Source organism: Phyllostomus hastatus, unplaced genomic scaffold (genome assembly GCF_019186645.2).
Source record: "Phyllostomus hastatus isolate PE091 unplaced genomic scaffold, TTU_PhHast_1.1 phas_scaffold_555, whole genome shotgun sequence".
Classification (NCBI taxonomy): domain Eukaryota; kingdom Metazoa; phylum Chordata; class Mammalia; order Chiroptera; family Phyllostomidae; genus Phyllostomus; species Phyllostomus hastatus.
In genome coordinates this window covers 3241771-3256939 of record NW_025334036.1, presented here as the reverse complement: position 1 = coordinate 3256939, position 15169 = coordinate 3241771, and the positions used below count along the sequence as shown (strand labels likewise).

At 57.3% G+C, this 15169-nt stretch overlaps 1 protein-coding gene across 2 annotated transcripts in view; it reads right to left on the bottom strand.

Moving 5' to 3' along the window:
* The window catches only part of PDE8A (phosphodiesterase 8A), an 87117-nt gene that overhangs the window by 20881 nt on the left and 51067 nt on the right, over positions 1–15169 (bottom strand). For both annotated transcript variants that reach the window (XM_045824803.1, XM_045824804.1), the window contains exons 4-11: positions 13952–14008; positions 12576–12630; positions 11138–11226; positions 8800–8878; positions 7147–7284; positions 2632–2714; positions 1198–1249; positions 1051–1093 (exon numbers count right to left, since the gene is read on the bottom strand). In XM_045824803.1, the coding sequence (XP_045680759.1) occupies positions 1051–1093; positions 1198–1249; positions 2632–2714; positions 7147–7284; positions 8800–8878; positions 11138–11226; positions 12576–12630; positions 13952–14008 (596 nt within the window). The remainder of the gene's footprint in view (positions 1–1050; positions 1094–1197; positions 1250–2631; positions 2715–7146; positions 7285–8799; positions 8879–11137; positions 11227–12575; positions 12631–13951; positions 14009–15169) is intronic.

The following is a 15169-nucleotide window of genomic DNA, read 5'->3' as shown; positions in this document are numbered from 1 at the left end:
GCCAGTGAGCGTTCATCCTTGCTCTTCCTAGAACACACTCGGCACCTTCCGTTCTTCCGAGCCTATTTTCCTTTCTGGAATGCTTTCCTTCCACACCCTCCTGTTATTCAAACCTACCTGTCCCCATTTGGGACTCTCCCCTCCTCCTCCGAGGCGCCCTGACAGCCCCGGTCCTTTGTCACTCACCCCTTGGTATCGACCTGCCTCTTCTCCGCACAAGAAAGCCCCGCCCACTCTCGGGGCCCCCAGGAGAACCGCCCCAGTGGGTGCTCCAGGCTGCTGGAGCCGGCTGCTTGCACTGGGCGCCAGCCCGCCGCTGCCCAGACGGATGTCCGTGGGCAAACAGGTCAGCCTCCCGTCTCCTTGTCCACAGAAAGGGAGCCTCATCTACCACACGCCCACCCATCGGGCTGCTACGAGGCTTCGGTTCAACACTCGGCACGGGGCCTGCACGCAGCACTGGCTCAGATCACGCGAGGGCGACGTTCCCGGGGGAGCGGATGCGCTGCCCACTGCGGCGGAACGCCGGTCCCCTCAGTCCCCTCAGCCCCCTCAGCCCCCTCAGCCGAGGAGAGGGAGCCAGTGCCCCCCCCCACCCCGGCCGGACCGTCAGCAGTCACGCAGAGCGGGAGGGGCAGGTGGGGCCCGAGGCACGGGAGACAGGTGCCGGGCGGGGTGGGTGTGAGGGCGTCTGGCCCTTCCCTGCGGGCCGGCGGTGACCACTGCCAGGCGCAGGCGCCCCTGCTAACAACGTTCAGTAGCCCAACAGCCAGCACTCCTGCCCCTCGCGGCACCCATGGGGCCGGCAGACCACACGCCACTGAACGCGCTTCCACGCGAGTTCGCACACTCGGGGCGACCAGTTCTCTCCCCCGGGGACACCTGCCAGGACGCCCTCCCGTGCTCAGGGCTCCGACTCACAGACCAGCCTGCGGAGCTGGGGAGGGAGGTGCTGCCGGGCCCCGGGAGGCAGTCCGAGTAAGGGGCTGCTTTCATTTCCTTTTTTTCAAACGCTCAGTGGACCCTAAGAATGAATATGGAACATCATACCTGTGTGAGTGTCAGACTGAACACATTCAGCTATTTTCTCAGCCTAAAAATAAATGTTGAAAGCCATTAGTTCTGATTGCCTAGGAATGCAGTAGGAGGAATCTTGCTGGGGGGCAGCCGGAGGGCCCTGAGAGGTCCCTTACGTACCTTGTTGTTGCCACTGCACACTCTGATAATGGACACATAGTGTCTAATTTTTCTGCAAGTAGAAAACAAGGCATTATTGCTCTCCCGGCTGTCTGTTCTGACGGATACCTCCTGACTCTCTATTCTGATGGGCATGTAGCTATTCTTTTCACTATCGAAAGAGCATTGATCTTTCACAAAGTTCTCTGAGGAAAACACGTGTCTGGTTTGCGGCCAAGACCGCCAGTAACAAAGTGTCTACAAGCACCCTGCAGCGTCTACTGAAAAGAAGTTGACTCTTCAGCAAAAACAACAAAACTCTTCCAAGTCATCATCACATACAATGAAGAACAGCTGTGTGTTTAAACGCGCACTGCGTGTTAGCCCACCAGGAGCCTGCACTCCACACCGGGGCCCTGGGCCAGCCGGGGGCTGACGGCGAAGCCATGGCGAAGCCACCGGGGCTGGTCTCAGACGCTGCAGACACTCCTCCCTCACTGCTCCTTTTGATCCGCCCCCCATTTCCCCCCGTGATAATGAAACCCCTATATACTCATCACAAAAGAAATTCGGAAAGGACATAAGAAGGCCAAGACTCAGAACAGAGAGCCCACACAGACCCGTCCCCCTAGGGCCACCGCCCGCTGGTGCGGAGGCCTCGGCCTGGCTCCGCCCAGCCCTGGCAGCCGGACGGGGACCAGGGACCGCACCACCAGGCCTCAGTCTCCTGATGTGGAAGGTGCAGGCGGCGGTGAGGACGAAATGAAGGGCCGTCCCGCAGGCGCCGAGAGACGCAGGTGCTCGGCCTGTTTGCGTGGCCGAGACCACACGCCAGGTGTGGTTCTGCATTTGGACTTTTGCATTTGTCACCAGCATTTTTCTTGGTAATTTACTTTCCTATCCTTTCTAATGGCTGCGCGTTTTACTGCTGGGTGTTCTACAACAGTCATACTTTCCCATTGTCCTATACGACTTAACACAGATTCTGAGAAAAACCGCAGGAGATTTTGAGGCTCCTGATACACTGCTTTGCAACGTGTAGTCGTGTCTGTTTTACATGAGAGTCTCCATAAATGACAGCATTTAAAATCTGCTGATTTAACTTGGTAAGTCTGTGCAGCGGCAACGCTCAGGCTATCAGATCAGATGGCAATCTTGCGCGCGTGGGGAGCCCATCAGTCGGTGTTCCGGCCGCACAGCTTCACGAAGGGGCCTCCCAGTGCCCGGGTGCGCCCCTGTGGGTCTGCAGCATCAGCAGGAGGGTCTGGGGCCTGGAGGGCCAGGCCGCAGGCACGAGGAGGCCGCCCCGGAAGGCCCTGCTTTGGGGACGCCTGACCTACTGCGAGTCTTTCCTCAGAACTTCTGCACGCAGCTCTACACGTGCCTACGTGCTCGAAGCGCGTGCGGCGATAAGCCAGACGCGCGTGCTGACGGGAGCGCCCGCTCCCCACTTACCCCCCCTGCCCAATGACAGGCACTATCTTCACGTTCTGCTGCATGTTGTCCCCGTTTCTGGCGTAGTAAACTCCTTGCCACTCCTGCAAATGGAATGGAAGCATCGTTACACTTTGTGTTCAGAACATGAGCCCAAGGACATTTTCCGCTCCTGGTTCCGATCCATTTCCCGTTGCTAAAGTGATTGGCCTAAAAGATATCTCAGCCTCACACACAGTTTGGGGCAACCTGATGATTCTTGCTCACCCTCCCAAGCTCACCGCCTCCTGGCTGCTGACAGAAGCTGGTCACCATGGTCTCAGTGGGGACATGGGTCCCGTCTGCCGGCAGAAGAGGCCCCTGGCCCCTGAGGGGAGCGCACCCCCTCACTTCACCGCACAGGCCCGTCCCCTCACGGCTCCTACCTGCTAGAGGGGGTGAGGAGCGGGTGGCCCCTGGCCCTGCTTTTGGGAGGGAAGAACAGGACGAGGCAGAGAAAGGAACACTCTGGCCACTGGCACGCTGGGCTGCTACCACCATCTGGGTCGGGGGTGGCTTTCGGACCCTCTGTGTCTGGGTGGGGATGAGGAGGTGACGGCCAGGACCGAGCTCGGGCAGAACTCGGACAGAACTCGGAGGTGAGACCCTAAAATGCAGGGCTGCCACGGCACCGGTCGTGCTCTCAGGCCAGACAAAACAGGGTGTTCTTCCCCAGCAGACCGCAGCCTCAGGAGCAGCCCCGTGCAGGACGGGGCTGCGGTGGCGTCTCCCCACTCTTGAGGCGGTGGGAGGGGCCTGGGAGAAGCCTGCGTCTGTCACCACCTCAAAGGTTCTGAATTCCTCCCACAGTCACCAAGGGTTCCCGGGCTGTGACAATCCCTGAAGCCCCCCACCGCGGGACACAGCTCACAGGGTGCTGCAGGGTGCTGCACGCCCTCCTCGGCCGCCGGGAGCCCCACAGGACTTGAGCCGCGCCCCCCACAGCAGCCCAGACTCTTCGAGAAGGCTGGTCCCAAAGGCCCCCAGGCTTGGGGCGTGGCGGCCTGCATGCAAAGGCCAATGGTACAAGCTCGCCCCCAGACTCCTCTGGAGAAGGGGGTCCCGGAGAAACCGGGACACCCACAGAGCAGAGGACGGTGACCGGTGGTGCTCCCTGGCGTGCTTCTGAAAACACCACGCACCCACGAAGCGCCGAGTTCAAAGGAGCCAGAGAGCCCAGCTCGGCGCTCACCTGCCCAGGCGCAGGAGGGAGGTGCGGGCGCTGCCAAGTTCTCGGGGGCGGCTGGCACGGCAGAGACAGGCGAGGCCCAACGAGGATCCCGGGCAGAGATGCGCGCCCATCCTCCGTGCCCGCGTGTGCGCCCCGGCGGACAGGGCGCCGCTCAGGCTCCCTGCCCAGAGAAGGCTGGGCGGCCGGCCGTGGCGGCGTGTGCCCAGGAACGGGCAAGAAGCAGCGCTGAGCTGCGCACTTCAGACGGGCCCGCTGAACGGGGTGTGGATTCTCTCTTGAAGAGCTGGTGGGTCTGAACACCAGTGGGAGGAAGACGAGAGCCCGATCCGACCAGCCAACCCGCACTCGAACACTTTCAGGACTTCCCCCCGTCCCTCCCGCACAGGCGCGGGCAGCTGCCGGCCCGGCCACAGCCGCGCAGCCCAGCCCGCAGAGCAGGGCGAGTCGCAGCGACTTCGCTGGGGCGACAGAGCGGCCTGCGCGCTGTCCGGTCACCAGCGGAAACAAGAAACAGCTACTCGTCACAGGTCCTCTTTCTTATCAGAAGTGCATTTTAAAACACTGACCTATCAGACACTCCTAAGTTTCAGCTCCTGAGAGTAACCAGGCTCTGCCACAGAATGCCCTCGGGAAGGCGCCGCCCGGCAGCGCAAATGCGCGCGCGCACACACACACACACACACACACACACACACGACCTACAGGCGGGGCCCTGGCGCTCGGCGGAGCTCTGCAAGGGCTGCTTCTCTCGCAGGGCTCCGCACGCGCCCCCCCGCCCATGCTCCCCTCTCAACTGCACGAGGGGAGGGGCCGCACCGCCCGCTGCTCCGGGGAGGGCTCGGCAGCTCGCCGGGCTTCTCCGACTGTTGAGCCGGCCCCTGCTCGGTGCTCGTCGCCCTAATTAAACTGCTGCCCCCGCCGCCCACCCCCAGGGCTAGCACGGCGCTTGCTTGCTGCAGACAGCCGGAGGGCAGCCTGGCTTCCACGCACGGGGCGGAAGAGGCCTGGGGAACACCGCGGGGGACGAAGAGCCCAGGGGAGCTCGGGGGCACGATGGAGAGTTGGAGAGGACGGGGATCTGTCCGTGGGCGAGGGAAGCACAGAGCCCCGGGGGTAACAGCCGAGAGAGGATAAGGGCCCTGCAGCCACCTGTCATGTCCTGGGTGGGCGTCCAGCAGCCCGCAGTTACTCAGCGCCTGCAAGGCCAATTTCTGAGGCAAAAAACTCACGCTCTGACAGAGAAGAGCAGTGGAGGCCCAGGTGTCGGAGAAGGTGGCAGGCTGGGTCCTAGGGCCCTGACGGAGAAGTCTGGGGAGGGGGAGGCGAGGCCAGAGCACACCGTCAGCCGAGGACAGCGGGCAGAGGGGGTGTGGAGAGGCGGTGTTTGTGGTATTCTCTGCTTGAATGGCAGAATCCGTCCTCCGCCCCCAGGACCGTCCGACCGACGGGCAGCCCTAGAGTCTGACACTCGAGAGCCCACACCCATCCCCTAACCCCTTAAGCCTCCATCGGGTTTCCAGCGCATGTCTGAGCGCTCCCCACTGACCAGGGTACCACCGGCCTGGGGGCCCGGGGCCCCGACTCCCCGGGGAGCCGCCACCGGAGAGGCTGCGCATTCTCTCACCTGCAGAGCTTGCCCAGCCACACGCCCCACCCTGCTGCAGCTCAGCCGGACAACAGGTGGGCCACGGACGCAGGACAAACGGCTGCTCCTCCTCTCTCCCTGAGGGCTCTGAGCACACACAAAATGACCGGGCTCCTCTCTGAAATAACGCGCTACAGAGGTCAGAAGCACGGTCGTCTCCAGACGCTCTGCCCACGGTCAACACGGAGCTCAGAGAACACGTCTCCTGCCGTGCGAGTTCGAGGCCCTGGTGCCTGTCCCTGGTGCCCGCAGCGTAACTCGGGCGAGAGAGGCTGTTTGCCCGGACCCAGCAGACTCGGGCCAGTAGCTCACCCACTGCGGGGCCCTCTCCACTCCTGCTGGCCACCCACCTGAGTGTAACCATCGTCAGGTCAACGCGCACCAGGGCCAGCACCGCTGGCTGCTGCCCGGATGACACTCACAACGGCACCACAGGCCGACCGGGGCAGCCCAGGGCCTACTACGCGCCGGGCCTGGGAAGGCCACGGCAAAGCCCCTCCTGGCTGCCGGGTCTCAGGCGATGGCTGCCCTGTACCTCGCTTCCGAGGACGCCCCGCTCAAGCGGGGACAGAGCACCGGCTCTCACCTGGGCAGTGCGCCTGACCCCCGAGTGCCCCTCCATCCACCTCAGACGTCTCTTCTCTCTCTCTAGTAAGAAATCACCTCCATGTGCTCGCAGCCCCGGGAAAGCAGAGGGACACGCACCCACTCACGGTGTCTCTGAGGGGCCCACGCACGTGGGCATGAGCTTCGCAAGGCGCCCAGGCCCCACGGCAGACTGCTCTTTTCTGCGGTGGGCGGCACCGGCCACAGGGGCAAGGGTGCCGCCCCCACGGGGGCCCCCCGCAGCGAGCAGGAAAGCAGGCCACCAGTCTCCCCACTTCGTTCAGGGATCGCATCAGCAGTCCCTACCCAGCTCCCGAAGGGTGGGGTGAGCCCGGCAGGAGAGACTGAGAACGTCTACGGAAAGCAGGAGCGTTCTCCTTCTGCTCATGTTGTAAAACCTAGGAGCGGCGTCGGAAGCCCCTGCTCAGAGAGGGCAAGGTTCCCGCAGGCCGGCCGGCCGGCCTTCCCCCTGTCCGCCCTCCAGCGCTGCGCTCACGGGGGGGCCCCCCCCACGCCCGAGCAGCGGCCCCTTCGCCTGTCCGTCTGGCTCCCTGGAATGCGAGCTCTCCAAGGCGGGCCTTGGCGGTCTCGTCTCCCGGCTAAGCCAGACCCCAGCAGCGCACCTGGCATACGGGACACACTTTTAAAACACACCGCATGAGGGAACGGGGCTCAGAGAGCTGCCGGGCTCGGGGGCGTCCCGAGAATGTGCCCCTGGGCGGCGACCCTTCACCCGGACCATCTGCCCATACCCGCCACTTAGATCGACTATTAGAAAGATAAACTTAGTTATTATGAAGATGAGCACAGTGACTGTAAGTGTCAATGAAAGTGGCTCTGGTTACTGGCTGGTCACATTATAGAGTTTCTTGGCCTCAGTTTCCTCATCTGCAAAACGGGGACAACAGGGAAACCACCACTACACTGCTCTCCTGCCCTGCTGGGAGGAGTAAGACTGAGATTACCTGGCACGGGCAACGTGCAAGGAACGCTAAGTCTCCTTCCTTCCATCCCTGTTATGTGCAAGTAAAAAAGGTACTAACCTCTCACTTACCTTCCCCGTCTTGACACACGAATTTATAGTGTCGAGCAAGTCCGCCTTTTTTTCATTTATAGGCACTTCTGCTAACTCCTTCCCTATTAGGTCACCTGATTTATAGCCCATTGTTGTTTCAAATGCAGGATTTGCATACTGGGGAGGAAAAAAAAACACAAAAGCATCTGGTGAATTAGAATAAGTTTTGAAAAAAGGACAGTCAAGACTGTTCCCCACGCCACCAGGTTTCCCCGCCGAAGCCCAGGAGCCTGGAGCTCACCACGCAGCTCTGGAGCGGCGAGAGCGCAGCCCCAGAACAGCCCCCCGGAGTCCCGAGAAGCCTCTGCCCCGCGCAGGCTGGCAGGGCTGGCTCTCTGCAGCGCCCCTGAGGCTGTGCGGGGTAGCAGGCCCCTCCCACTGAGACACCAGCGAGGGAAGGGCCCGTGGAGACAGGCCAGGGGCTGTGCGTTATCACACACAGTGGAATAAATAAAGCACCGGAGTGGCATCTGAAATGCCCAGGCTCTGCGCCCGTGGGCCCCTCGGCCCCTCGAGGTCTCCAACTGTGCGTCCGTCTGGTGGGACGGAAATGTCTGTCTGGCCTCTCTCACGTGAGGCCAATGGAGAGCAACCTTGGGAAGCAGGCTGTGAGCTAGGAATGCGTGCAAGTCTGAGGCTTTGTGGTTACACTTCAGACAGGCCCAGAAGACGAGAAGAAAACGTATGGGAAAGCTATGGGTGTGCTAATAATAATAATAATAATAATAATAATAATGACAAAACAATACTCGAAACTATTTTCCTTGGCAGGCACTATAGCAAGCACTTCACACACATTAACTCACTGAGTCCTCAGGACACCCTGACGAACGGTAGGCTGTCGGTGGCACTACTGCGCCTCCCATTTGCACAGATGACAGGGCAGATGTGGACGGATTGTGTAACCCGTAACCCGCCCAAAGATGCTCCCCCGGGATGGGGCCGGGGCGAGGCCAGTCGGACACAGAGCCTGGGCCCCGGCCCACCCGCCCGCCGGGCTGCCTCTCGGGGCACCAGCTGCGGAAGGCGCACGTCAGCTCTTTACCGGAGAGTCACAAGTTGCACTGGCGGGAAGGCCTGGGTGCTCAGGCGTCAGCCCAAGTGCAGCTGTGCGCAGACAAAAGGGACATTTCTCCGGCACGGCCCCTCCCTCTCGGTGTTACCCAAAAGCACAAGCCTGTTGTCCCCGGTCACTGACCTAAACCCACTCTGCTAATAACGGGTGATTTGTTCAGTAATCACCAGGCTGTTTTTGAAGTTTCGGGTGGTTTCTACTAAATTTCCTCAGGTGTAAACAACCTTCGGAAACAGTGAGAAAGGCGAGAACCCGCAGACCTGTGGTCCTAGCCTCTTCCCTTGTGCCGCCGTCTCCCCCTCTGCCCCCTGCTGGGAATAGTCCTTCCGGATAAAAGTCTCTCCTTAAACAAAAAAGTAATTACTAGTACCTTTTCTTACTTATAGGGAACTTACTGTAAGTTACACATTTTAAAGACTTTGTTCTGATAATCTTCTAGGGAGAAAACTGGTCTCTTGAACCTCAGAAAGACAAATAAACCATATTGGAAGGGTTCAATCCTAAAAATGAGAACAAACACAGAAGACCAGAAGCACAGAACTTCCAAAGTAACAAACCTGTATAATGTGGTCTTCACTTATAATTTCAATTGCTTCTTGACTTTTCTCTAATGCCGTGAATACTGAGTTACAAGCCCTTTATGGTTAGGAGGGGAAAAAAGGACAGATTAATGTAAGTACTACAAAATCCAATACAATCCCAGGGTAAAACATTAACTTGCATAAATGTGCTTTCTGTCTGCTGATAAAGGTAACAAATTCTAATCCAAAAAAAGAGGGGAGGAAATATTGAAAAGCATAAACAAGAGATCACCTCCTCCCCCCACACCACTACGTGGCCAGGACAGGCACACCTTGGTGCCCTTCCTTCCCGTCTGACGACCGGGGGCGCGGGTGGAACACACTCCAGGGTTCGAGTCACGGCCCTTCCCTTGGCTGTGGGACCCCCGGCAGGAGACTGACACTCCCCAAGTCTCCCTTCCCGCCACCTGAAGAGTCCTTGGAGGGGACCGCACGAGGGAAACAGAGCCAAGAACCCCGCACAGAGCCCGGCAGAGAAGAGGCTGCCAGTCACCAGGGGCCATTGTTTTAAACAAATGCTTTTCCAAGGTTGGGATCGTCGGGGCAACTAGCTTTATCCTCTGCTTTGCTCACTTACTTCTCGGGCATTCTCCCACGTCACTGGTGTTTGAAAACACTTTTATTTTTAATCCTCACCCGAGGGTGCTTGTATTGATTTTACAGAGAGGAAGGCAGTGGGTGGGGGGTGGAGGGGGGCAGCAGTGCCAGGCAGGAGAGAAACATCGACTGGGAATGAATTTTTCCCAGTTTGGGTTCCTTAGCTGTCTAAATTTTTAACATTATTTAAGGCATTTTTAAAACTATAGACAAACTGAACATTTTTATGTTGTCTAATCTGATTCTGTTCTTTCATGGAATCCGGCTATTACGTCATGCTGAGTTTAACCCACTAGAGTTTATTTGGGGAGTGCGTGTGAGATTGACTATAACTCTAATTTTCCTTCCAAACAGTTAACCAGTTATCACAATTCTACTCATTGCAAAGTCTGCCTTTTCTGTGTTGACCTAAACTGGCATATTACTCATTCACCAACGTCTGACATACACTCACCTGTTTCTAGACTTTACTGGTCCAGCTGCAACTCACAGTTGCTTGCTACAGTTTAGTGCATTTTAACATCCAGGAGAGCAAGTCTGGACTCTCCTCCTCCAATCCCTACCCCGCAGCTCCTGCCCCTGCAGGTTTCCCTGGCTTCCTCACTACAGACTCTCCCTCCGGCTGTCAGCTGGCGCACAGAGAACGGAGCAGAGCAGGTTGACAGGTGAGGACAGAGGGTCAACGTGGGCATAGTTTAGAGTTTGGAGTTCATCCTGGAGGCAGAGGGAGGGCACCGCAGAACAGAGACGCAAGTGGAGGGCTGTGTTCCTGCAGTGTGGGGAAGGGACAGGAGTCAAGACTAGGTGTGGGGAACTAACTGACTGACGGTTTCACGGTCCAGGCGAGGGAAGACGGCGGGCCGAGGAGGAAGATGAGGCGGCATACTCCGCAGAGACTCGGGAAGCAGAAGGAAGAGGACCGGGAGTGTGACCGGAGTGCGGGGAGTGCAGAGGGGACGTGGGGTTTTCAGTCTGGGACCTCGGGGCGGCGGCGCTCAGCTCATGGAACTCAACTCGGGTGCAGTCAGGAAGGAAAGGAGGTGCTCCCAGCAGGTGCAGGGGTGAGGTGGGACCGGGCTGTCGGTTAACCCCCCTGGGGCTCGGTTTCTGGGTCTCGGCTGGACAACAAGCAGCTCTGCCATCACCTCCAGCTCCCCGGTTCTGCTCCCCACGGAAAGAGGGCGGCGGCCTAGTTCTCCGTGGGAGTTTAGCAGGGAGCAGCTGACAATTTTTCATCTGTCAACCTCATATAGTTTCACTACTTTGTGAAAGCTTTTCTTGAAAGCTTAACAAGGAGCTAGATTTTCACCCATTTCAGTTTTTTAAGAACACTTCATCAACAGCAAATGACAAAGTGATTACTGTAGAAAGGAGAACATGTCACCCACCAGAGAGATGACCAATGTTTAAAGGTTAGCTGTGTGTGTATATTGAAAGTATTTTTTCTTAAAAACCAGAACAGAGAATTCAGCGTACATTATGTTTATGCCCTGCTTTTCATTCGCTATTACTTTGGAGCCCCCCTTGCAACCTGAGTCTCCGGTTGCTAACATGTCCACCGCTGCAGCACCCAGGCCGACTCCAAAGATCTGCGTGAGGCGAGGAGCCACCCCGTCACCCCATCCCGTCTCGGCAGGAGGTCGGTTACCCCCCGCCGCCCCACCCCGAGGCAGCCGTCTGTCCCAACCAAGCCTTCGCCTTGCAGAGGCAGCGTTACCTGAGTTTCAGCTGCGAGCGCACCTCTCCGAACTCCAGCTGCAGCAGCTCGTTGTAGCAGGCCATGAGGCTCGGGTTCTCCACGTACCTCTGCGGACAGAGAGCACCCGCGCCCCCTAAGTGTCGGTGTCTGTCAGCCAAAAGGGTGCTTTTCAACAGACGTCTCCGTCTGGTAACTGGAGTCTGAAACACATCTCTCATGATGAATGGGGAATGAAAGCTGAAAACGGATGGGCACCAAAACAGCTTTCTTAAAAAAAAAAAAAAATAGGGCTGAAACATGCTTCCCTCGCAGGGCTTTCAGGGAAGAGAGGCTCACTTGTGTGCGCATCACTAACTAACTGGCTGGAATTGCTGAGTCTGCGCACCAGTCTCTCGCCAGTTCTGGGAAACGCTCCTCACACACACACCACCTCTGCTCATTCTCTCTCCTGTCCTCCTGGAACTGCTGTCACCTGCTCGCTGAGCCTGCGCTCCCTAGCTCCACGCTGCTTAGCCTCTCTCCCACTTCTTTTCTACTGTTCTACCTCCGAGCTACGTGCTGGATAATCTTTTCTGACCTGTTCAAGTTTTAAGATTTTTGTTTATTATGTGTTCATTTCTCAAAATTCCATTATGTCCTGTTTAAAATTCGCTTTGCCACTTTTCATAGCTTGCTATTCCTTGCAGATATCTCCAAGCTTAGTATTTCATTTCTTTACGTGTAATAAGCTCAACTGCTTTCAATCCACGCCCAAGGAGTCTAGTGCCTGAGAGCAAGCGGGTGTGTTTCTGCACCTCTGCACTGGTTCTCACTCGCAGTCCCGTCCCATACACACCAGTCAGCTGTGACCGGGCGCTGCCTGCTGCCTGCTAACAATGATTTGTGGGGAATCTCCGAGGCCAAAGATGAGGGGTCCTCCCCTGGGGACGGTCTGTACTGGCTCCGGCAGGCACCTGGGAGAACTACCATCCGGAACACTTTACAGTAAATTCATGGTTTTGAGGTTTCTTGACTGTCTCGTTGACATGAACCTGGGCTGCACACCTCCCCAAGGGTCCGCCTCACATAGGTTCTCTCCGCCATGAGTTCCCAAGGCTCACTGGCAACCGGCTGGCCAACCCCTCCAGCCTTCGGGCCCAGGAGAAACCAACAGACTGGAGCTGGGGTGGGGAGAAGGGAGCCGTGTTTGCGTGGCCTCGTTCCCTGAGTCTCTGAGCCGACGTCAAGGTCACACGTACACAAACAGGCGTTGTAACGACACGCCCTCCGGGGTCACTGCTCAGGAGCACGCCGTGAAAGGGGACTTTCTCGGGCACAGTTTTGAGAGACCGAGAAAGCGAGGTGCTGCAGATTATTAGGTTACCGGCTTGGAAAGTCAGCTCAAAACGTAACACGGCACAAGGACGACCAAATACGCCCTCGTGCTGAGGGGCGCCTGCGCAGGCGGGGCACCTACCCTGGTGAAGCCGGCAGCGATGAGGGGCAGCACGGACGGCTCTTCCCTCTCCGCCCTGCAGAGGAACACGGCAGACGGTGGGAGACGGCCGTCAGCAGTGACACGGCACCGCTCACCCGCTCGCTTACGCGGCTCTACGGCCGGCCCAGAACGAGGACTTGGGGTGAGTTAGAGGATACGCAAATCAAAAGTATGAAATCAGAGATAGTTCTCTGTTTTAGTTTCTTATATAGCTTTTTGGTCGTGTACAGTAACGCCCGAAATACAGAGGTTACACCAACAGTCAAAATGCAGGAGTAACCACATGTAGACACTTTAATTTAAACTAAACTATTTGATATGTAAACACTTTAATTTAAACTAAATCATTTCCTGTCTTATTCTACCGCCTGTTTATTTTTTAAACCCCCCGAGGGAGGGTGAGACAGGCAAGCAGGGTCACCAGCGTGGGGATGGGAAGAAGCTAGACTCTGGCGACAAGCACGATGCGGTACATGCAGGTGCCGCAGTCTAATGCTGTACACCTGGACCGGACACGGCGCGAGCTGATGTCACGTTCATAAAGATAAACAATTAAGCCCTGGCTGGCGTAGCTCAGTGGATTGAGCACGGGCTGCGAACCAAAGTGTCGCAGGTTCGATTCCCAGCCAGGGTACATGCCTGGGTTGCAGGCCATGACCCCCAGCAACCGCACATTGATGTTTCTCTCTCTCTCTCTCTCTTCCTCCCTTCCCTCTCTAAAAATAAATAAATAAAATCTTAAAAAAAAAAAAGAAAAAAGAAAACTATAGTTTAAAAAAAAAAATTTAAAAAGATAAACAATTAAAAAAATCCCTTCTCCCCTCCGCAACAAGTTCAGGAAAATAATTTAAAGAACACAGAAATATTTCTTCTATCTGTAAAAATATGTAAGCTAAAAACGTTTATTTGAACACTGCCCTTCTCCTCACGTACTGTATCCTTTCCTTACTTCCGGTGCAAGGGTGAAATCTAAGACACCCTCTGTTTATGTGTAACTCACATCCCCATTTATATAGCTAGACAGACAGACAGACAGACAGATACTTGGAGTCAGAAGGCCCCAGGAAGACAGTCCGGGACACACTCCTACGTGCGGGAGCGGGATTCTCTAGTGCTGCGCTGATTTCTAAAGGGGAAGGCAGTCCAAAATCACAAACCCCAGCACAAGGGTAGAAGCTCCCATCCCCAAGGTCACTGCCAAAGCCAGAGAGAATAAAGCATGAGAAAGAAAAGGCCGAGCCAGCAGGGGCTGCGCGGTCACAGCCTGCGAGCTGCTCTCCAGGCCTCTGTGAAGAGCCAGCATTTCACGGACACACAATCTTCAAAGTCGAAAAGGAAAAGAAATGAACGCTTACCTGCGTACTACGCCAATAATAACTGTGTTTTCCGAGACTTTTGAGGATCTAATAGACCTATTTTAAAAAAATAAAAATAAATTTAAAGCAATTTAAAAAAATAAAAACATAATTTTGGTAGAACAGTGAAAGTTGGGGGAGAGGTCGGAGGAGGAGCGGAAGCTCCCTTCATGCTCTGGTTCTTCCTTCCTGGCTACTTGGTCTCTGCCATCTGGGGACAAGCTCCTAACCCTGGGCATGGGACCCCGACAACCACGGAGCGCGACTGTGGCCACCGACCAGGAGGACGCACCTTCCACGCGTGCTGCTCCCCGTCGGCCTAGCCGTCTCCGGCGGGCATTCCCCTCCCTCGGGCTCGCAGGAGACGGCCGCCTGCCTCTGCTGACCAAAGGCTGTGCTGCTTCCTGCGCGTTCACCACAGCGACGGCCAGAGCACAGTGGGACGGAGACCGCAGGGGCCGGCTCCCCAGGTGCGCTAAGCAGCCCAGAGACGCACTCCTCGGCAGAGTGTAGGCAAAACCCGTAACGACAGAAAACCTAAACTGGGAAGTGCAAGACGTTCTCATCCGTCTAAAAGAGGAGGATCAGCACCTGACAGAGAAGGCTAAGAATGGAGGGCTGGCCGAGACAGCAGGGGACCCTGCAGCACAGACATTACCCCGCCCCGCCGAGCAGAGGCTCACCAGACAATTCGATGGCCCCAGGGAGCCTGGGGAACGGGGAGCCAGCCAAGAGATCAGAGGGGGCGGAAGTAAGTGTGCCACGGAGGGGTAGGGGAAGGAAAAGAAACTGCTCTAGTAGAGAGTGCTTTCAACGCGCCCCACACTGGGCAAGAAAGCTGGTCTCTCCGAAGAAGAGCCAGGAGCAGAGCAGCCCCAGACACCCTGCCTGTCCCTGCAGGTGCTGCTCCCTTTATCCAGGACGTTTTCTCCACCTTTCTTCCCTTCAGAACTCCCGCTCATCCTCAGGACTCGCCCCAGACACCCTGCGGCGGGGGGCCCTCCCTGACACGGGCACCCGCGGCCCTTGGTACGTGCGTCCTCCGGGGGCAGGCAGGAGCCTGGGCCGACATGGCTCCCGCGTCCTGCCAACTACAGCCTTCGCCCCTCAGGGCGAGAACCACACCTTCGCCACCTCCGTGCCTCTAATGGAACACGCCGAGCCCAGAACGGAGAAGACCTGCGAGGCAGGGCTCCCCGGCTGGCGGATTGGAAACGC